Source organism: Salvelinus fontinalis, chromosome 26 (genome assembly GCF_029448725.1).
Source record: "Salvelinus fontinalis isolate EN_2023a chromosome 26, ASM2944872v1, whole genome shotgun sequence".
In the NCBI taxonomy this organism is placed as follows: Eukaryota; Metazoa; Chordata; class Actinopteri; order Salmoniformes; family Salmonidae; genus Salvelinus; species Salvelinus fontinalis.
In genome coordinates this window covers 38,272,422-38,294,804 of record NC_074690.1, presented here as the reverse complement: position 1 = coordinate 38,294,804, position 22,383 = coordinate 38,272,422, and the positions used below count along the sequence as shown (strand labels likewise).

General features: G+C 42.7%; 1 protein-coding gene across 3 annotated transcripts; it reads left to right on the top strand.

The window, feature by feature from the left end:
- Positions 1-35: 35 nt before the first annotated feature.
- Positions 36-22,043, top strand: sugt1 (SGT1 homolog, MIS12 kinetochore complex assembly cochaperone). Of its 3 annotated transcripts, none has more exons than XM_055883819.1 (13): positions 36-199; positions 291-336; positions 986-1,076; positions 1,295-1,364; positions 6,418-6,488; positions 7,387-7,440; positions 12,268-12,296; positions 13,033-13,055; positions 13,260-13,356; positions 16,560-16,667; positions 20,630-20,720; positions 20,926-21,098; positions 21,203-22,043. In XM_055883819.1, exons 1-13 carry the CDS (start codon positions 186-188, stop codon positions 21,302-21,304), a joined length of 969 nt encoding a protein of 322 aa, XP_055739794.1. In that variant the 5' UTR covers positions 36-185; the 3' UTR covers positions 21,305-22,043. The 3 variants fall into 3 exon arrangements, with proteins under 3 accessions (XP_055739794.1, XP_055739793.1, XP_055739791.1); XM_055883818.1 differs by having other exon boundaries at positions 37-199; positions 288-336; positions 13,036-13,055; XM_055883816.1 differs by having other exon boundaries at positions 37-199; positions 288-336.
- The last annotated feature ends 340 nt before the right edge of the window (positions 22,044-22,383 follow it).

Below are 22,383 nucleotides of genomic sequence, written 5' to 3'. Positions count from 1 at the left end.
ATTTGTTCCCATTGGAAATGACAGGCAGTGGTCTATCTTGGTTTACTTATACACATCTTTGACTGAACTATAGCGCAAGAGTTTAGGCTCCATTCTCCAGCATAGTTTCGTTTTCTGATTCCCATCTAGAACTTTCCAGCTAGCTAGTCTCTGCTCTTTCTCCCACTGCCAACACTTCTAGCCCCATGGCATCCGAACGGCAAGTATATGAGCTACATTTTCGAGTATTTTGTCATAAATGTTTACTTATTCAAGAGGCTAACGTTAGCTTTGTTTTCTCGTTTTAGCAGTTTCCCCGATAGCTTCATAGACGAGAACCCACAGAAAGCTATCGAGGTAAACAACGGCTAGCTGGCTGTCAAACTAGAAAGAAAATATGAACACGTTTTATTGAAAGTAAATTGCATTATTCTTGCTAGCTAAAGTTGCCATGGGTTTGGAAATGTTTTCAATAACTCTAACTAGATAGTTAACTAGATAGCCAGCCCCGAAAAGTGTATAGCTAGCTAACTAGCTAATATTGTGCTAACTTTAGAAACTAATCTAACGAGAGAGCCAGTTAAGTTAGCCACACTATCGAACTATTTTGGTCTGAAACGACGTACTCTCATTAGTTGCTCAACTCCAGCAGTAGTGATATAGCTAGCTACTAGTATATGTGTACCGTCACAGGAGTTAGTTAGCTTCTTGGTTGTATCTTGTTGCACTAGCTAGCCAGTTAAGCTAATGTTAGCATAGCTAGCTAACTGGCTAACCACCTGCCATACTGTGTGCATCAACATGTCTTGATTGTTGCTAACCACCTTACTAATGTAAGACAAAGAAGATTGTGTGCAGAAAGCCAAGTTAAATAGTTGGGAACATAAAAATGTATCTAAACAATAGTCAGCCTTAGCTAGTGGTCATAAACATGTTTTTTTCAATGTCTTGTCATTTCAATTGACCCCAAGTTTGCCCATTTGATGTCCCCGTCATTTTCCCCCAGGAACTCAATGAAGCATTGGAAGAAAACTCGGACAATTCAGAATGGTTCTGCCAACGAGCCTATGCCCACCTCCAACTGAAAAACTACAGCTGTAAGTCTCTTATCCAACCCCCCCCCAAACCTTAATCCTCCATTGACAAACTACAGCTCTAACCCTTGACTAACCTACCTAGCTTTACTGATTTTCTGATATTGGTGATTTGTAGAATGATTTTAATTCAAGTGACTGGCATATGTTAGTTCCCTCATTTTGTCTTTGCTACAGAAACTTGAGCTATGTTTCTCATCTGAGTATGTCTGTTTCTACAGGTGCTGTCGATGATGCCAAGAAAGCCCAGCAGCTCAACCCCAGTCTTGCTCTTGCCTTCATGAGAACAGGGTATGTGTGCAGAAGGAGCGTAGCTAGGGCACTGCATTTCAAACAGTCAGAAATAATCAAATTAATTCAGGGCTTGTAAAATTATGCCTAGGCTAACTGTAAGACCCACTACCAGGGCTGCAGGTAGCTTAACGGAGCGTTGGGCCGTAACCGAAAGGTCGCTGGTTCGAATACCAGAGTCATTAAGTTGAAAATTCTGTGTCCTCATGTAAGGCATTTAACCCTAATTTGCTCCAGGGACTCGTACTACTGTGGCTGACCATATTCAGTGTATGTGACAATAAAGCGTATATACTATACCAGTCAAAAGTTTGGACACACCTACTCATTCGAGAGTTTTTATTTGTACTATTTTCTACATTGTAGTATAATAGTGAAGACATCAAAACTATGAATTAACACATGGAATCATGTAGTAACCAAAAAAGTGTTAAACAAATCAAAATATATTTTAGAATCTAAGTAGCCACCCTTTGCCTTGACAGCTTTGCACACGCTTGGCATTCTTTCAACCAGCTTCATGAGGTAGTCACCTGGAATGCATTTCAATTAACAGGTGTGCCTTGTTAATTTGTGGGATTTATTTTCTTAATGTGTTTGATTTGTTTAACACTTTTTTTGTTTTTGGTTACTACATGGTTCCATATGTGTTATTTCATAGTTCTGTAGAAAATAGTAAAAATATAGAAAAACCCTTGAATGAGTAGGTGTGTCCAAACTTTCGACTGGTACTGTATATATCATTTATGTTATCAAAATGGTTTAACCAGCTTTTTTGCAATAATAACTGGCCTGGCTTTCAAGTCTATGAAAGTTTCCTTTTTGTAACAAATTTAACCAGAACCATGCATAATGCACATCCACTAATAATGACAGCAATGTCTCACGCACAAGACCACCTGCCAGTGAGTAGCCAGCAATTTTGATATTTAAAGTCTCCAACATGAATCTATTTGCTACAGCCTCCTGTCTGTCTCAAACTGTTTGAACACTTTGTTTAGATGTTGAAATCGAGTGGATTACCTCGATAAATATATGCTTATTTCTCAGAATGAGAATTAATGACTAATCCCTTATATAAATGTGTCTTCTTATGCTCAATGCACATTTATAAAACACAGACTAGACAGCACATAACACTCTGGCTAAAATGCTGGTAGCGGTACTGCAATTCTGTTCGCATCAAAGGATTCATTTTCCAAAATCATGTTCATTGATACTCCCGTCTTAGTAGGGTCTGCTCTGTTCTAAAATTGGGAGTTGAGACAAAGGGTATCGTTACAAAGGTTAAGTTATCCTCTTTTACAGTAAAATGTCTCAATGTGTTTTGGTGTCCATATGACCGATTTTAAAAATATATATAATAATAAAAAAATTAAATTAAATTTTAAATGTATGTTGGACCAAACGTCAAATGCAAATAAAGCAGTCATCCTCGTAGTCATTTAAATCAACAGTGACAGAAATAGTCAGACATTCCCCCCAGAAAACACAAGCTGCCAAAATAAATGCATGTCAATTCAGATCGATTAACATTGTTTGACAGGTGTCATGGGCTAGACTTTGGTGTTGGGTGATATCAAATTAATTTGATTTGAATTCATGTTTTAGCATGATATTCCAAAATTCTGCAAGAATCAAGGTTTTAATATTTTTTGTTTGTTTCTATGAGCGTGTCTTTTTGGTCTCGTCTACTTTGCTCCTTCTGTGAACCTTGCCCCTCGCACACAGGCAAGCCCCTCCCCCACCACTCACAACAAACGAAAGATCACCTTCTTCCTCTCTGACAACAGTTTCCCAACTAGTTATCTTCATACGGCTGAGATCCCGTTAACGGGATCGATATGACAACAGCCAGTGAAAGTGCAGGGCGCCAAATTCAAACAGAAATCTCATAATTAAAATTCCTCAAACATACAAGTATTTTACACCATTTTAAAGAAACTTGTTAATCCCACCACAGTGTCCGATTTTCAAAAAGGCTTTACGACGAAAGCACACCATCTGATGATGTTAGGTCAGTACCTAGTCACAGAAAAACACAGCCATTTTTCCAGCCAAAGAGAGGAGTCACAAAAAGCAGAAATATATAGATAAAATTAATCACTAACCTTTGATCTTCATCAGATGACACTCATAGGACTTCATGTTACACAATACATGTATGTTTTGTTCGATAAAGTCCATCATTTATGTCCAAATACCTACTTTTTGTTCGCGCGTTTAGTAAACATCCAAATTCACGACGCGCAGGCCAGACAAAGTCGAAAAATTCCATTACAGTTCGTAGAAACATGTCAAACGATGTATAGAATCAATCTTTAGGATGTTTTTAACATAAATCTTCAGTAATGTTTCAACCGGAGAATTCCTTTGTTTTTAGAAAGGAAAAGGAACGCAGCTAACTCTCACGGGCGTGAGCCTGACTGAGCTCATGGCATTCTGCCAGACCTCTTAGTCAATCAGCTCTTATTCTCTTCTCCTTCACAGTAAAAGCCTGAAACAAGGTTCTAAAGACTGTTGACATCTAGTGGAAGCCTTAGGAAGTGCAATATGACCCCATAGACACTATGTTGGATAGGCAAAGACTTGAAAACCTATAAACCTCAGATTTCCCACTTCCTTGTATGATTTATTCTCAGGTTTTTGCCTGCCATGTGAGTTCTGTTATACTCACAGACATCATTCAAACAGTTTTAGAAACTTCAGAGTGTTTTCTATCCAAATCTACTAATAATATGCATATCTTCGCTTCTGGGGCTGAGTAGCAGGCAGTTTACTCTGGGCACCTTATTCATCCAAGCTACTCAATACTGCCCCCAGCCATAAGAAGTTAAAGATGTTTTCAGAACACTAAGCACTGTTGTTGAACCTTTTACAGAAATGTGATGCGTTTTTCCTAATAAATCAGAAAATCCATTTGGTTAAACTCAACTCCACGTCTTCCTTATATCAGGGGTCTTCAGACTTTTCTTGATCAGGGACCCCATCATAGTTTAGCAAAAACATATTTTTTTCAAGTCTTGTCTTATCAGGTGAATGATGATCAACATTGTAGAATGAATAGATTTGCTACATAGTTTTTCGTTGTTTTGACCTCCCCACATTATAATTGAATGAGAATGTGTAAACTCTAATATAGCCTATTAGCTAGAAAGGTAACTCCAAACACATTTTCCCCAAGCGCAGCTGTTTAGGTGGTTAAAGTTTAGCCGTGTGTTGGCAAAAATGTATGTCAAAGTCAAGAAAGCTTACCGGCGGCCGCAGTGGTAGCCTATTCGCGGGTGCTTTTTCAAGGCCTGTGTCAGATACTCCAGTGAGTGTAGTTGGCTCAATATTAATCTTTGAGAAATAATGTAATATTTTATTCTATTGCTAGGGATATTCATAAAAACATTCAAGTAAAAATAACTTTTTATACAGTGCATTTGGAAAGTATTCAAACCCCTTGACTTTTTCCACATTTTTTTGTTACAGCCTTATTCTAACGTTTTAAATAAATACACATTCTCATCAATCTACACAAAATACCCCGTAATGGCAAAGCAAAAGCATGTTGTTTTTTAGAAATTTTTGCAAATGTATATAAAAAAAACTTTATTTACGTAAGTATTCAGACCATTTACTCAATTGAGCTCAGGTGCATCCTGTTTCCATTGATTGTCCTTGATGTTTCTTGATTGGATCCACCTGTAGTAAATTGAATTTATTGAACATGATTTGGAAAGGCACACACCTGTCTATATAAGGTCCCACAGTTGACAGTGCATGTCAGAGCAAAAACCAAGCCACGAGGTCGAAGGAATTGTCCGTAGAGCTCCGAGACAGGATTGTGTCGAGGCACAGATCTGGGGAAGGGTACCAAAAAATGTATGTAGCATTGAAGGTCCCTAAGAACACAGTGGCCTTATCATTCTTAAATGGAAGAAGTTTAGGACCACCAAGACTCTTCCTAGAGCTGGCCACACGTCCAAACTGAGCAATCGGGGAAGAAGGACCTTGAGGTGACCAAGAACCCGATGGTCACTTTGACAGAGCTCCAGAGTTCCTCTGTGGAGATGGGAGAACCTTCCAGAAGGACCACCATCTCTGCAGCACTCCACCAATCAGGCCTTTATGGTAGAGTGGCCAGACGGAAGTCACTCCTCAGTAAAAGGCACATGATAGCCCGCTTGTAGTTTGCCACAAGAAACAAGATTCTCTGGTCTGATGAAACCAAGATTGAACTATTTGGCCTGAATGCCAAGCATCACGCCTGGAGGAAACCTGGTACCATCCCTATGGTGAAGCATGGTGGTAGCAGCATCATGCTGTGGGCATGTTTTTCAGCGGCAGGAACTGGGAGACTAGTCAGGATCGAGGGAAAGATGAACAGAGCAAAGTACAGAGAGATCCTTGATGAAAACCTGCTCCAGAGCGCTCAGGACCTCAGACTGGGGCGAAGGTTCACCTTCCAACAGGACAACAACCCTAAGCACACTGCCAAGGCAACGCAGGAGTGGCTTTGGGAGAGACCTGAAAATAGCTGTACAGCGACGCTCCCCATCCAACCTGACAGAGCTTGAGAGGATCTGCAGAGAAGAATAGGAGAAACTCCCCAAATACAGGTGTGCCAAGCTTGTAGCGTCATACCCAAGAAGACACAAGGCTGTATTTGTTGCCAAAGGTACTTCAACTGAGTAAAGGATCTGAATACTTATGTAAATGTGATATTTCAGTTTTTTTTTTTATATATACATTTGAAAAATATTCTAAGCTCGTTTTTGCTTTTGTCATTATGGGCTATTGTGTATAGATAGATGAGGGGGGGGGGGACGATGTCATCAATTTTAGAATAAGGCTGTAACTTAACAATGTAGAAAATGTCAGTCTGAATACTTTCCGAATGCACTGTATATATTTAAAAAAAATTGCTGACCCCGTGCAGTACCTGGCCGCGGACCACCGATTTGAAAACCACTGCCTTATATGTCAAACTTAAATTGGTTGTCAGTTTTCCCCAGGTTTTTTTGTTGTTCTGCTTCTGATAACATCCCTGTCTCCCTCCCTGCAGAATGGCAGAGTTCCACCTGAACCACTTCGAGTCGGCACATGCTGCCTTCACTCAGGGACACAGCCTGGACGGTGAGGTCTGCTGAGGGGACCTGTGAAACACCTACCACCTAGACACCTCCTTTAACCTTACCCACTTAATCCCAAAATGGACTGCTAGCCCATATCCTTAGACATTTGATGTATATCTAAAAGCTAAAGATATTATTGGTAATATAAATATAGTAACAGCCCTTGGCCTCTATGTTAGGTCAGTGGTATTCTGTTTTTTTTCAGTGGGGACCCCATTTCCTTTCAGCCAAAAGTTTTGGGGACACCATTTATTTATTTTTTGCAAGAATTTCTTGTGACCCCAGCCCTAATCGAATGACAACCTTCAAATCGATACATTTCCATATCTTATCAAAATGAAAAGAAACCAATATATACATTCATACCTTGAACACACCAACAGTGTTTTTTTTGCGTAAAATGGTACGCAGCATCATCTGGATTTGTGTGCAACAAAAGTTCAACGTTCACCTTCTGTTACCATTTCTGTCAAGCAGCCTACGCATACAGTTCGATGCATACATTCGATTTATCCAACGTATGCACCACACTGCAAGGCAAACGCAGCGTTCCATTGGAAATTAATGTACTTCTGGTGTACCATGACACTGTCGGTGTGATCGAGGCATTACTCAATATTTAATTTTAATTCTAATTATTTTTTATATATTAAAAACAACATGTATGTTGTCCCATCCAATAATTTGTACTATTAAATATTTATTCGATTGGGGTCACCAGAAGTAGACTTTTTTTAATACTTCTGGGTTAGGTGAAATATTAGCCATATTGCTTATCTTGTCTGCTTGAATCTACAGAAGCCTGTGGCTACGGGTATATTTGTGATTCCTCAGTGGAGTTGTGTTAAAACTGGTTGAGATTGTCTGAACCCTAAGTGTGTTCTCCCTATGCTCCACAGGCTCCGATAACACTTTCCAAATGTGGATCAAACGCTGTGAGGAGATGATGGAGAGTAAGTAGGGTCTGCTTTCGTACCTCAAACTCCATAATGTAAATAAGTCCCTGGCTTTGTGCAATCCAGGTCACGTTTTATAAAAACATAAATAATAATCAAAATAACGTAAACTCACCACATTCCGTATAAATTTGCGCAACCGCAACATTCAAACGAGGCTACATAGACAACTAATGGGACTGTAGCGACTGTGTTGACTTCAAAATCGGGGGTGTGAACTAGGTTTCTATTCAAGCGTTGATCGACATGGTAATGGCTCTATAGTATTGGAGAAAAGTGGAAAAAACGGACCCTCCGTTACATCGTGACGTGTCATGTCGTAACGTACAGCACGCATAAAGCAACTGTTTCTGTCTTACAATCTCTCTCCACCAGGTGTAGCACTTCTCTCATCGTTTAAAAACAAGAAATGGACAGTGACGGGGATAAGAGGGGATACCTAGTCGTTTTTTGCGTCATCATTGCATGCGATCATCATTCTCAAAGCCGCTGTTTACTTCTAAGAACACTTTAGCACCGCCCTAAAAACCCGATTCAAATTCGACACAAACCTTCAAATAGGTATGTAATGACACATTATATAAACTCTTTATAGTGTTTTATTTACATTATAGAGGCGATAAGGTGATAAGTTGTACAGATCAGGTGAAAAAAAGCTATTTTCCCACACATCTCTCCTTCTCACTACCACGCAATAGTTTTGCTTCACCCACCCGCCATTTTTAAAAAGACCTGACGGGGCTCATTGCCTGCTTGAATTATGCAGAAACAGGCAGCGTTTAGGTCATGTAATTGATCATGTTGGAAAGGGGAGAAATTGTGCTTTACAATGGTATTGACATTACAGTTGATCTGGAAATATTACGTTTTTGGGGCGCTAAAATAAGGGCAATTGTACGGACCAAGGCGATGTACGAGTTTACGTGAGTTTACGTTACTGTGTATGCAGTTGAAGTCGGAAGTTTACATACACCTTAGCCAAACACATTTAAGCTCAATTTTACACAATTCCTGACATTTAATCCTAGTAAAAATTCCCTGTCTTAGGTCAGAAAAGGATCACCACTTTATTTTAAGAATGTGAAATGTTAGAATAATGGTAGAGAATTATTTATTTCAGCTTTTATTTCTTTCATCACATTCCCAGTGGGTCAGAAGTTTACATACACTCAATAAGTATTTGGTAGCATTGCCTTTACATTTTTTTACTTGGGTCAAATGTTTCAGGTAGCCTTCCACAAGCTTCCCACAGTAAGTTGGGTGAATTTTGGCTCATTCCTCCTGACAGAGCTTGTGTAACTGAGTCAGGTTTGTAGGCCTCCTTGCTCGACACTTTTTTTAGTTCTGCCCACAAATTTTCTATGGGATTGAGGTCAGGGATGTGTGATGGCCACTCCAATACCTTGACTTTGTTGTCCTTAAGCCATTTTGTCACAACTTTGGAAGTGTGCTTGGGGTTATTGTCCATTTGGAAGACCCTTTTGCGACCAGGCTTTAACTTTCTGACTGATGTCTTGAGATGTTGCTTCAATATATAACCACATAATTTTCCTGCCTCATGATGCCATCTATTTTGTGAAGTGCACCAGTCCCTCCTGCAGCAAAGCACCCCCACAATATGATGCTGCCACCCCCGTGCTTCACGGTTGGGATGGTGTTCTTCGGCTTGCAAGCCTCCCCCTTTTTCCTCCAAACATAACGATGGTCATTATGGCCAAACAGTTCTATTTTAGTTTCATCAGACTAGAGGACATTTCTCCAAAAGTGCTGTCTTTGTCCCCATGTGCAGTTACAAACCGTAGTCTGGCTTTTTTATGGCGGTTTTGGAGCAATGGCTTCTTCCTTGTTGAGCGGCCTTTCAGGTTATGTTGATATAGGACTCGTTTTACTGTGGATATAGATACTTTTGTACCTGTTTCCTCCAGCATCTTCACATGGTCCTTTGCTGCTGTTCTGGGATTGATTTGCACTTTTCGCACCGAAGTACGTTCGTCTCTAGGAGACAGAATGCGTCTCCTTCCTGAGCAGTATGACTGCTGCGTGGTCCTATGGTGTTTATGCTTGCGTACTATTGTTTGTACAGATGAACGTGGTACCTTCAGGCATTTGGAAATTGCTCCCAAGGATGAACCAGACTTGTGGAGGTCTACAATTCTTTTTCTGAGGTTTTGGCTGATTACTTTTGATTTTCCCATGATGTCAAGCAAAGAGGCACTGAGTTTGAAGGTAGGCCTTGAAATCCATCCGCAAGTACACCTCCAATTGACTCAAATGATGTCAATTAGCCTGTCAGAAGCTTCTAGAGCCATGACATTCTCTGGAATTTTCCAAGCTGTTTAAAGGCACAGTCAACTTAGTGTATGTAAACTTCTGACCTACTGGAATTGTGATACAGTGAAATAATCTGTCTGTAAACAATTGTTGGAAAAACTACTTGTCATGCACAAAGTAGATGTCCTATCCGACTTGCCAAAACTAGAATTTGTTAAGGTCATTTTGAGGAGTGGTTGAAAAATGACTTTGAATGACTCCAACCTAAGTGTATGTAAACTTCTGAGCTGACAACTATAATCAATCAATTAGACAGCGAAGCAAACATTTGTGAATTTGGCTCTATACTCCAGAATTTTGGATTTGAGATCAGATGTTTCATGAGGCGACACTACAGAATGTCACCTTTTATTTGAGGGTACAGTGATCCCTCGCCACTTCGCGGTTCACTTATCGCGGATTCGCTATTTCGCGGATTTTCATAATGCATTTTTTTTTTTTTTTTGGTGCATTGTGCTCTGCATTCTGATTCGCTAAAAACTCACTCCCGCTTCTTGTATCAAAACATGCTACGAATTGTGCTATCATTTTGTCGTCTCGTGCAGTTATGTGTACGTACATAAAACAGCTTGGCAAATTTACATTAAGTTGGCCAAATTATCTTGTAATTTCGAACATCTCCTAAACCCATAATGTCGACGAAACGCTCTGAAGAGCAGTGAAACGGCCTACACGTGAGTCACTGTATTTGTATACATGTAATAGTTGCTAATTGTAAAAAAAAAAAAAGTTTTCTATTTCGCGGATTTCACTTATCGCGGGTCATTTTCGGAACGTAACCCCCGCGATAAACGAGGGATACCTGTATTGTCAAACTTTGATGTTGTACTGTTTTGAAATGAGAATTATTTATGCATCTTGTGCCCCTATTTGAAAACTTTTTAAAAAATTGGGTGGACAAATTCAGTTCAAATTCATCAGAAATTGCTCTGCCATTTCCCAGATGCTAAAATTCTGATACTATGCCTAATTTCAGTTTGACAAAACAAGCAAGTATAGTGTAGAGAATCATTGTACCATCTACAGTTCTGTGAAATATTGTTTGAAGTTAATGTACTGAAAGAAAAACAAAACCTAAGAATGGGATGCATAGAAATAGTGCACATAGAATAGATCTAATGCTTAGACTTGCTTTCAATGAGTGACAGATCTATAAAAATTCTATATGAATTTGTTTGAGTCACCCAAAAAGTTACATATTGCAGCTTTAAAGTAGTCAAGCATTTAGTATTTGGTCCCATATTCCTAGTACGCAATGACTACATCACACCTGTGACTCTATAGCCTTGTCGGATGCATTTGCAGGTTGTTTTCGTTGTTAGGTTATGTTTAGCCTAATACAAACTGAAAAATGTATTGTCACTTTTATTGTAAACGAGAATAGATGTTTCTGAACACTTCATTAATGTGGGTGCTACCTCGATTATGGATAATCATGAATGAGTTGTGAATAATGAGAAAGTTAGAGGTCATACCCCTCCAAAAATGCTGACCTCCCCTGGTATTGGTATAAAAAAATAATGGGGTGGGGGGTTATGTACTGTCACCTCGTGAAACATTTGATCTCAAATCCAAAATGCTGGTGATTTCAGCTTCACTGTTGAAATAGAGTTTGGAGATGCATTCCCCTCCCTAGCTAAACTCTACCCCTGTACTAGCTAAACTCTACCCCTGTACTAGCTACACTCTACCCCTGTACTAGCTAAACTCTTTGTTAGAGAATATGTGTGTGGTTGTCATCGTCTGAGGGTTTCAATTGAACCTGTTTGAATCGCATTAATAATTTAGGTTTCTCTGCCTCAGATCAAACCCGGTAAACATCCAAACACACACGCATCCATTGCGTGTTGGGCTCGCATTCTAAACCACCCATGCATACCAAAATACAGACGCACGCACATACAGATGTATAATACATATTCAAACAGATTCAAAAGCACATTCAATTCACGCACATTGTTGCACAAGTGCACCAACACACCTCAGTCCTCCGTTGCCATACCCTGGCCTTACCCTGTGAGTTCCCTCCCGTCTCTTTCATGTGTGAAGTGACAGTGTTTACCGCTAGGCGCTTCAGCTTGACGCCCCCACACATCAAAACGGGGTGTGCATATGGTGATATCACACACACACCCCGCTCCCCCTCCCCGTTTCCCTTTTCAAACGCGACCTCATTTAGACAACATTAATACTCCGTCTCATCCCTGCCCTCTTCCCCTTTTCTCTCCTCTTTCCTTTTCTCTCCCTCTCGCTATTTATTTTTCTCCCTCCCCCTCTACTGGCCTCCCTCTGCCACCTCCCTCTCTAATGAAAGCAGTGAATAATGTAACAGACATAACTGGTAAATACAGATCAGGCCTGTTTAGCCTCAGAGGGTAAACAAACTGCCTCTGAGATCTCACAGGGACGTGTGTGTGTGTTTTTTCTGGCCTGTTAATCTATGAGTAAGTGGAAACTGGCTGACTATACTATTCCTTTTCCTCTCCTTTGCAGTGGCCAATCAGAATGGAAAGGAGAACAAGGTAAGTGCTAATGACCACTTTGGACGTTCCTACCATTATTCTATGTCCACAGTAGAGATGGAAAGAGGCCTCGTCTTTATCTGTTCCATTATGCCATCTCTGACAGCCTCAATGGCACGGCCCAAGCGATCTCCATTTTGAGGTAGTACATTTTCTTCCTCACGATTGGCTGATACCTCCTGATGACCCGTTGGACATGACTCCCAACAGGGTCACCAGGAGGGATCAGCCAATGAAGTTGGAAGTCCCACCCAGTTCACGACATTCAAATGGTGGAAGCCCTCAATTGCGTTTTCCAATGCCAAAACAGCCTTTTGGCCACTAGAGGCCTTTATCATTCTTTATGATGTCCACATACCTTTAGACCACATTTGCCAACCTCATTCCATGGGAGGGCTGAGTGTCTGAGGGTTTTCGCTCCTCCCTTGTACTTAATTCAACGAAATAAGGTCGCTAATTAGTAAGGATCTCCCCTCACCTGGTTGTCTGTCTTAATTGAAAGGTAAAAACAAAAACCCGCAGACACTCGGCCCTCCATGGAAAGAGGTTGACACCCCTGCCTTCTGGCTTTCAGTTCCACTCTCTGCCTCATGGGGGCAATGTTACACTCAGTATTTCAGACCGTATTCTGTCTGGTCTAAAGGCCTAAGCTCATCATTAAATCTTTCTCTTTTTCTCGCTTGTTTTGTGTGTTTGTTTAAACTTTCTCTCTTCCTGGGATGACTGGATGCCCCAGCAGACACCGACGCCACACATTAAGTAAGTACAGTTCATGCTGAGTCGCAAATGGCACCATTTTCTCTACTTAGTGCACTACATTTGGAATACTTATGGCCCTGGTCAAAAGTATTGTACTATATTGGGAATAGGGTGCCATTTGGGATGCACACGATGTGCGCAGGAAGGTGGATAACTTGTTCCTACTCTTCAGGGGCAACCTGTACTAAGTGTTTATGTCCTCAGGCATGACTGGTACCAGACAGAGTCTCAGGTCATCGTCACCATCATGGTGAAAAATGTGCCTAAGGATGGGGTCAACATCAACTTTGACGAGAGACAGGTACACACCCTCTCTCACACACGCACACACAGAGAAGTCAGTGTAAGAAGCTCTTGAAGAGAGAGCATGACAGTTCTAAACTGTCAGAAGTGCTGCCCGAGTATCAGCTGCCCAGTACTGTAGTCACTGGGGAAGCCAACTCTAGACATGTCTATTTCTCATCTTATTTACACTGACTTTAAAAAATGAGCTGAAATAATAGATCCCAGAAATGTTCCATACGCACATAAAAGCTTATTTCTCTCAAATGTTGTGCATTAATGAGTACATCCCAATTAGTGAGCATTTCTCCATTGCCAAGATAATCCATCCAACTGACAGGTGTGGCATATAAAAAGGCTGATGAGGATTATGGAATGACAGAGGAAAGGCGGGGGAGTCGTCTTCCCAGAGGTGGGGTGTGGGGGTAGATTAGTAACGATGGGAGGTTGTTAGGCTTGGGCGGTATCCAGAGTTTCTCTCATCCCATGATTTACAGTATTACCGGCATAGCACTTTTCTTGCTAAAAAGGCAAGAAAAGTCTATTACCACAATGCTATCAATATTAGCACAAACTAATAGCAAAATCACATAGATGCTAAATGCTAGTAAGTGGGGGAAATGTAAACTAATTGTAAAGACAAGCAAACCAGCTCATAAAGTTATACAAGAATAGCTAGTGAATGTCATTTTCGGTGAGTGTGGACATTTTACAAGTGAAAGTGATCAAGAGAAATTGTGATAATGAACAAAGTTGTGATGCATGCTTTTCTGAAGGAAGTGCAGCATGTGAACATAGAAGAGAAGAACAGAGGGGGGAAAACACAAGTAGGAAGCACAGGGGGGGGAAAATGCCAACTGTGCGCCACACAACAGACTGATATATGTGCTATGGACCAACCTGCTTCCGCTTTCTCCCATTGTGCTATTTACAAACAAACATGTGACTGGTTCAACTGTTCTAGGGGAACTATGGTAAGCTCCATAATGTGACCTGTGAAATGAAGAACGCAATCTGCTTTATCTCTTAACGTATTGCAAAAGTTGACTGCAGGTATTAACTTAAACAGTAGCTACATATTAAAATGTATTGGAAAAGTAGTTTTGACAGTATTGAAAAGCCATCCTGTGGCGCTTTCCAATACCCCAGTGTACCGCCCTAGCCTAGTTGTTCTCTCTGCTGAGGTCCCCCTACAGGAGAGCAGCTCTCTCTGATACACACAGAGATGCCCGATTTCCAGTTCCACATCTCGTTCCCTTCTTTTGCCCTCACCCACTCTTTCTGTTCTGAGAATAGTAGGGGAGGTGCTATTAGGGCTAATGAGATAGCTAGGGGGCTTGCCCTCCAGAGGATCTATGGCAGGGATGCCATCAGGGGTACGCCAAATAAAAATGTCACTTTTTAAAATTTGAAATAAAAAATGTGATATTTTCCAACATTTGGATGAGATTTTTTTATCTTCTCATCGGAGTAGCCTCGTTTCACTGGCAAAAGAATACAATTAAACCATCTAGTGTTCAGCGAAATAACACAATGTCAAATCCAGGTAGCCTAGTCAAATAATTAACATCCAATTGCATTAACCGTTACTCTCACTGGAATTCCACTAACGGTCCGTATGTAGCCAAACGTAGCTGCTGCTCATGCTGGTATCTGTACTGATGGCTCAAAAACCATGACAGGGAGACAAAGTGAAGTGGGCAATCGCGCGCAAGCAGTTTCTCCCGACACCACTTGGGTACACTGCAGCATCCACCGAGAGGCTCTTGCTGCCAAAGGAATGCCTGACAGCTTGAAAGACGTTTTGAACACTACAGTGAAAATGGTTATCTTTGTTAAAGCAAGCCCCCTGAACTTGTGTATTTTCTGCACTATGCAATGATATGGGCAGCGACCATTTTACAACATACCGAAGTGCGCTGGTTATCAAGGGGCAAAGTATTGATACGTTTTTTAAATTGAGAGACGAGCTTGGTTTTCTTTACTGACCATAATTTTCACTTGTCTGACCACTTGCATGATGACGAGTTTCTCACACGACTGGCCTATCTGGGTGATGTTTTTTCTCAGCTGAATGATCTGAATTTAGGAGTACAGAGACTCCGCAACTATATTCAATGTGCAGGACAAAATTGAGGCTATGATTCAGAAGTTGGAACTCTTCTGTCTGTATTAACAAGGACAACACCCAGGTCTTTCCATCATTGTATGATATTTTTGTGTGCAAATGAACTCAAGCTTACGGCCAATGTCAAATGTGATATAGCGAACCACCTGGGTGAGTTGGGTGTGGATTTACGCAGGTACTTTCCCGAAACAGATGACACAAACAACTGGATTCATTATCCCTTTCATGCCCTGCTTCCAGTCCACTTACCGATATCTGAACAAGAGAGCCTCATCGAAATTGCAACAAACAGCTCTGTGAAAATGTAATTTTAATCAGAAGCCACTGCCAGATTTCTGGATTGGGCTGCGCTCAGAGTATCCTGCCTTGGCAGTCGCCCTGTTCAGACACTGATGCCCTTTGCAACCACGTACCTATGTGAGAGTGGATTCTCAGTCTTTACTAGCATGAAAACTAAATATAGGCACAAACTGTGTGTGGAAAATGATTTAAGACTGAGACTCTCCAATACAACCCAACATTGCAGAGTTATGGGCATCCTTTCAAGCACACCCTTCTCATTAACCTGTGGTGAGTTATTTGATGAACAAATAAGGTTTTATATGTAAAATTATTGATTATTATTTGTGCCCTGGTCCTTTAAGAGCTCTTTGTCACTTCCCACGAGCCGGGTTGTGACAACACACTCATTCTTAAGTTTAATAAATGTGTGTGTGGCAGGCCTACAATGATGGCAAAAAAAAAACATTTGAGAGTGCGCTGACCGTGGTGCTAGAGGGGGTACGCAGCTGGAGGTTGAATGTTTGTAGGTGTATGGGACTATTAAAAAGTTTGGGAACCACTGCTGTATCACACACTCACTCCCTTTGGGCCCAGCTATGCCCCCAGGGGTGCCTGTAAGCTCAGATCTAGGAACAGTTTACTCTCCCCGAGTCTAAATCCTCAATCGAAGAAAGAAAGCCCAACTGATCTAAGACCAGCACTAAAACACCCTCGGGGTGAATTTGAACAAACATCCTATCCCCAATCCTCTATAATGGTCTGCAGTGGAGGATGTGTGTGTGTGTGTGTGTAATGTGTGATTCTATCTGTAGTTGTCGGCGGTGGTGAAACTTCCGTCGGGGGGGGACTTCAGCCTGAACATGAACCTGCTGCATCCCATCGTCCCCCAACACAGCACCTTCAAGGTCCTCTCCACTAAGGTAATACTCCATACTCCTCGGCCTATCAGAAATGTCATATCATTTGCCTCAAGAACTGAGAAAATGTACCCACTGTTGAAATGTGTGTAAAACCACAGTCGTCAAGGTTATATGCAGTCCCCAGGAACCCTTAGACATGTGATTAAACACAGCAGGTTAACCAGAGAATGACCAGACTGGAATGTGATAATTAACCATTAGTGGAGCAGAAAGACTGGGAGGAGGAGAAACCTCTTTAATACAGCCCTGACTGGGTCAACACACACACACTAGAACTCTGCCCTGTGAGAATTAACAAGCTCTGCAGTTGTAACTAATTATGGCCAATAATGAGTGGGAAGGGCAATTCTTATTGTACACAAATGAGTGAGTATGTAGTGTATAGTAATTAGTGCGTAGGCATCTCTCCGTGCTTATTCTTACTCACTCCCACTTTATTATGTTGGAACCGACATAGAAGCCTGTGGTCAATCCTTCAGAATGTGAAAATGCACTATTGTTATTGTGTATTAATGACAAACTTGAAAAGGTCTCTGTATCCATTTCAAGCTTGTGTCACACATGCAATGAGTGTGACTGTTTCGAAACTAAGTGGGTGTGTGTGTGTGTGCGAGAGACTCATCCTGTGCGTGTGTACATGTGAGAGAGGCACTCAGCTCATCCATCTAGTGTGCGTTGGGAATCTGGGGGTGGGTGCAGCCTGTTGGGACTCGTTTGGGGCATGAGATGGTGCTCAGTCTAACGAGACGGCGGGACATGCCACACACACGGCACAACAGGGGGAGGGTTGACAGAGACACGAGTGAGGAGATGATTTGGTCGTCCGACAGACGTGCAGCCTCTAGCTAAGCAGAGAGTAAAGGAGATGGTGGGACACAGAGGGAGAGGAGGAATAGAATATAGTGAGCTAGAGAAGAGGTTATTGCTGAGTTCCTGCCGGCCAATGCTAAAACTAGTTTCCACCCTCTGGAGGACGTAGCCCCTCTCCATACTCCCATACATACACTCACTCACAGTTCGCCATGGCAACATCAGGCACTGCATACCAGAGGTGCACGTGTGTTGAAGCTCAAACAAAGACCCAGTCTTAGAATAGGAGAGGAGGGGAAAAGAGGGGCAGATGACTGCCTAAGACACACACACACAGGTTGTCATTGGACCTGGGTTCAAATACATGTCTATTTTGTTATTTAAATACTTATGTGTATTTGAGTATATTCCGATAATATGGCCCGACTCAACTACTTCTGTTGAAAGTATTTAAAAAATAATTTCCTATAAATAGCCTACTGTTTGAAAGTGTTTTAAAATACTTTTTTCAAATGCCTGGGTTATATCCATGGGAATGTATTTGAGCATTTTCAAATTATTTCTACATTACAAAATTCAACTACTTGTCGTCTTTTTTTTTAATGGTCGTCCAACACGCACTGCGAACATGCACACAAACTTAATCTTGTGCGTAATACACACACACACACACACACACAGAGTCAGTCTTAAAGGAAGAGAAGGGGATGGAGTTTGGGGAGGGAGAGAAGTGAGTTTAGGCCCCCTCCACTCCCACAAAGCCCTGTCTGTTCCCTGGTCCACAGGGCTCCACAGGCTCTCATGGTCCTACACACACACACACAGAAATATAGAGAATGTACACATGTAAAACACACTATCACTTACTGTATATGTATACACAGTATTCACACTCAAACATGACACGAGGACAAATGCGCACACTAAACACATCAGTCGATGGTTGCATTCCTTTCCACTAGGCACACTGAGAGACCTGATCTCTGAACAGGTGAACTGTGTTCAGTTATTGTGAGAGAGAGCACGCACGTGAGGGAGTGTGCTGCGATTATTTGACGCTTCTCTGATTTCATTTTAGCCGCGCAGCATCCTGGTATGAGCAAGCGTCACAGAGACCCACCAGAAGAGACCCGGGCCAAACCTGTCCCTAACTAACTACTCTCTGTGTCCAAGGGCTTTGCACTAGTCAGACTAACGACACCAACTGCAGTACTCAGTGTGTTTTTTTTCCCTTTCCCAATGGTGGTTTACTTTCCCAGCTTTCTTCAGAGGACACTTAGGAAGGGATACTAGGCTGTACTATGCACAGTTGCTCGTACAGGAAACACACCTAACACTATTGTGCCGTCTTCACGTGATATTGGTAATGCTTGGTCCTGTGTGTGTGTGTGTTGTGCACACACGCACTCGTCAGTGCTACCCTCTCTGACCTCCCGTCGTCGGCTATGAGGCATTCTAACCCGCGGGGTCGCCATGACAACAGGGAGCCAATTACACACCAGAGTGTTTGATCAGAACGGAAGGGTAAACACGCACGCGCACACTCGCTCTGCTCCAAACTCCTCTCGTCTCTGTGAATAGATAACATACAGCCTCCCTCTGTAATTTCCATGCCTGTCAGCCTCCCTCGCCAGACTGTTCCTGTTTTTATTTATTTATTTGTTAAGTTGCTTTTTCAAATCTTCTCTGCTGTAATCTAAAGTAGGGGCTACTTTGTGAAGGGCTGAGATGGGAGACTCTTTGTATGTGGATTTGTATGTGGAGGGCAGAGGGGAGGGGGCGTGTGTGTGTGTGCATATGTTGTATAAGACCGGGGCTGGTGAGTGTAGGACAGGGGGGACTTCGGTGGGGGTAAGAGCACGTGGGACTGGTGACATGGGACACAACTCCCCCTCTGAGAGACTGACAGGCGTGTGTGTGTGTGGCTCAGTATGGCCCCTGGGAGCTGTGGGTGGTGGTCCTGTATGTGACGGTGCTGTCACATCCCTTTAAGACCCAGCCCCTCGCCTGCCACGTCCCTTTAACACGCAGAGACACAGATGTGGCAGCAGATTAATGTTGTATAGCCCCCCAGCACACACTCTGCATGGGCACAGACTGCATCAGTTATCACCACACTCACTCACTCTCTGTGTGCACATAAGAGTATAAAAACCTCCCTGCCACTGCAAGGGGTCTGTGTGTCTCTGCCTCGTCTCCCAGTCCATTCCCCTACACTGTACACGAAGGTTGACTAGGTCGGTGTCTGCAGACAGATGTTGGTTGTAAATATTCAATAGAGAAGGGCGCCATGTGAACATCAGTTAAGCATGGGTCATTGTTGAGCATTCAGTCCTAAGATTTGATGTGTTTAGTCTTGGGTTAGAATTGAGCTCATCTATTAGTCGTGTGTGTGTGTGAGCAAGCCTCTTGATGCTCTGGCGTCTGCTCCTGACACGTTCATGAATGAAACATCCCTTAACTCAACAGAGCAGAAATTTTATTTTAAATGCGTCGACATGCCAGCGCATCCCCCCCCCCCCACGCCAAAACTCTGTCAAACTTTGTCTCTAAACACACATGCTCTCTCTCTCTCTGCGCACACACACACTTAAATACATACACACACACACAAGATTGAGGGGGGGGGGGGGGGGGGGGGGGGTGGTACTGGAGAATTCGGCAGCTTAAGTGTCCCACTGGTATGAGGCCTGTCACTGCAGCTCGCATGTGGTGGCGGATGTCCTCTCTTCTCGTCTCCTCTCCTCCGACGTAATGATCTGTCCAGAAATGTGTGTTCCTGCCACTGGTCGACAGACAGATAGCTCTCACCCACCCCCACACACAAACAAACGTACGTTGAGCTGATCTGATCACACACTCTCCGGCCCCTTGAGCTGACAGATGTCTCGTTAGCACTCTCTGTCAGGAAGATTTGGGAGTGAGCTGTGCCCCCGCATATCACTGTCTCTCTCTGCCGTGAGCTGATCCCACCATTAGAAGAGACTGGTGAGCGCTGAGCTACCGTCTTCTGATCTCATGTGTTGAGCCCTATATAGACGTGACGATAACTAAAGACATTGGCTTCGCTCTCTCTCTCTCTCCTTGCTCTCCACACCCTCTTCCTCCACTCCTCTCTCTTTCTCCCTCTAACCCCCTTCTCTTTTTCTCAGGTGGAGATCAAAATGAAGAAGACGGAGGGGATCAGGTGGGAGAAACTGGAGGGGAAAGGACAGGAGCCCAGCGTCAAACACTTCACCCCCAGTGAGTACCTCTGTATCTCACGCACACACAGTTTCCTCTGCTCTCTCTCCTTTACACATATACCAGCCATACCGCTAAACAAATACATTTAACTATTTTTTATTTTTTTTACAGCATTTGGTTTGTACTACTGAAAGCCCCCTCTCCTGTGTTGCCCAGTACCCATGGTAACCCTCTCTCCCTCTAAACATGTGTTCCTGTTCAGACCAGTACCCGTCTTCGTCCCACTCCAGCCGTAACTGGGACAAGGTGGTGGTGGACATCAGTGAGGAGGAGAAGAAGGAGAAACTGGAGGGAGACGCAGCGCTCAACAAACTCTTCCAACAGATCTACGGGGACGGCACCGACGAGGTCAAACGGGCCATGAACAAGTCCTTTGTGAGTGTCTTTATATATACACACACACTTGCACACGGAGAGAAACTGAGAGATGTAGTTTTATTTTTTTGCAGTATCACTGACTTACACTCCTCCCCCTGTAGATGGAGTCAGGTGGTACAGTCCTGAGCACCAACTGGACGGACGTGGGGAAGAGAACGGTGGAGATGAGCCCTCCAGACGACGTGGAGTTTAAGAAATACTGAAGAACCAGAGGGGTGTCTCTCTCGCTCTCTCTGTACTACACAGTCCTACGCTCCCCCTCTCTGGCTCAAATGGACCGCCCCATATCTCCTCTACCCCAACACCACCACCACCCCACACACTCCTCATCCCAGGCAGTCTGTCAATATTGCTTTCTCCCGGGCCAACTCTCTCGTTCTCTCTCTGCCTCCGATGGACGTCCACCTTATTCGCCAAAACCCACCTTTTCCAACACCTCCCCCTTCCAGTCTGTCTGTCAATATTGGTTTTTAGAGCTTTGGTGATTCTCAGCAGCAATCCAGAAACCACTATTTACCCTCCATTAAACCATTCTCACACTCTATGAAGACTGTCATAGATATATCAAACTGTTTTTCCTAGAAACAGTAGGAATCATCCTCATGGTCAGTTCTGGCTGTTTGATGGTTAACCTGGTTAAAGGTGGTGATGAGTTGAAACGGAAACCCTTTTCACCTCTTCTTGTCTCAGCAATGGCCGGTTCTTGTTTTCAAAGCCTGTTGTTTTTCTGGGGTTGGAGGTTGGAAATGTTTCTATCGCCTCATTCACTGCTTTTATGAAAAATGAAACCCCTTTTTTTCCCCCTGTACACTCATAGAATCAGTTCTTTTTCCACATCAGCAGCAATACAGTCATGAAATGGAAGTCTGGAGTCTTAATTTCCTTTTCCTCAATGTGATTCAAACTTCAATGTAAATAAATGATTTATTTTCTGGATCACAATTTTGAGTTTTGCTGTGTTTAGTGTTGAGACCTGAAGAAAGCTAGCATCACCAATCCCAAACACGCTTATCGTACTGTTTTGATCTACTGTATTAGAGAAGGCATAGACCTCATCCTCACACACGCTCCACTTCTCTCTGCTACGAGTGGGCGTTGCGTAAAAGAAGCACGGGAGCATTAATATGCATTTGCCTGCCTGCTATCCGCATCATCAGCTCTCACACCTAGTTAAGTTTTAAATTCATACTCACTCAAACACCCCTTCCTCGCTGAGTTGGGTTAGATGCATTGCACGTCGTTTCATCTCTCGTGACAATCAAAAACTGTTTGTGGCTTCGGA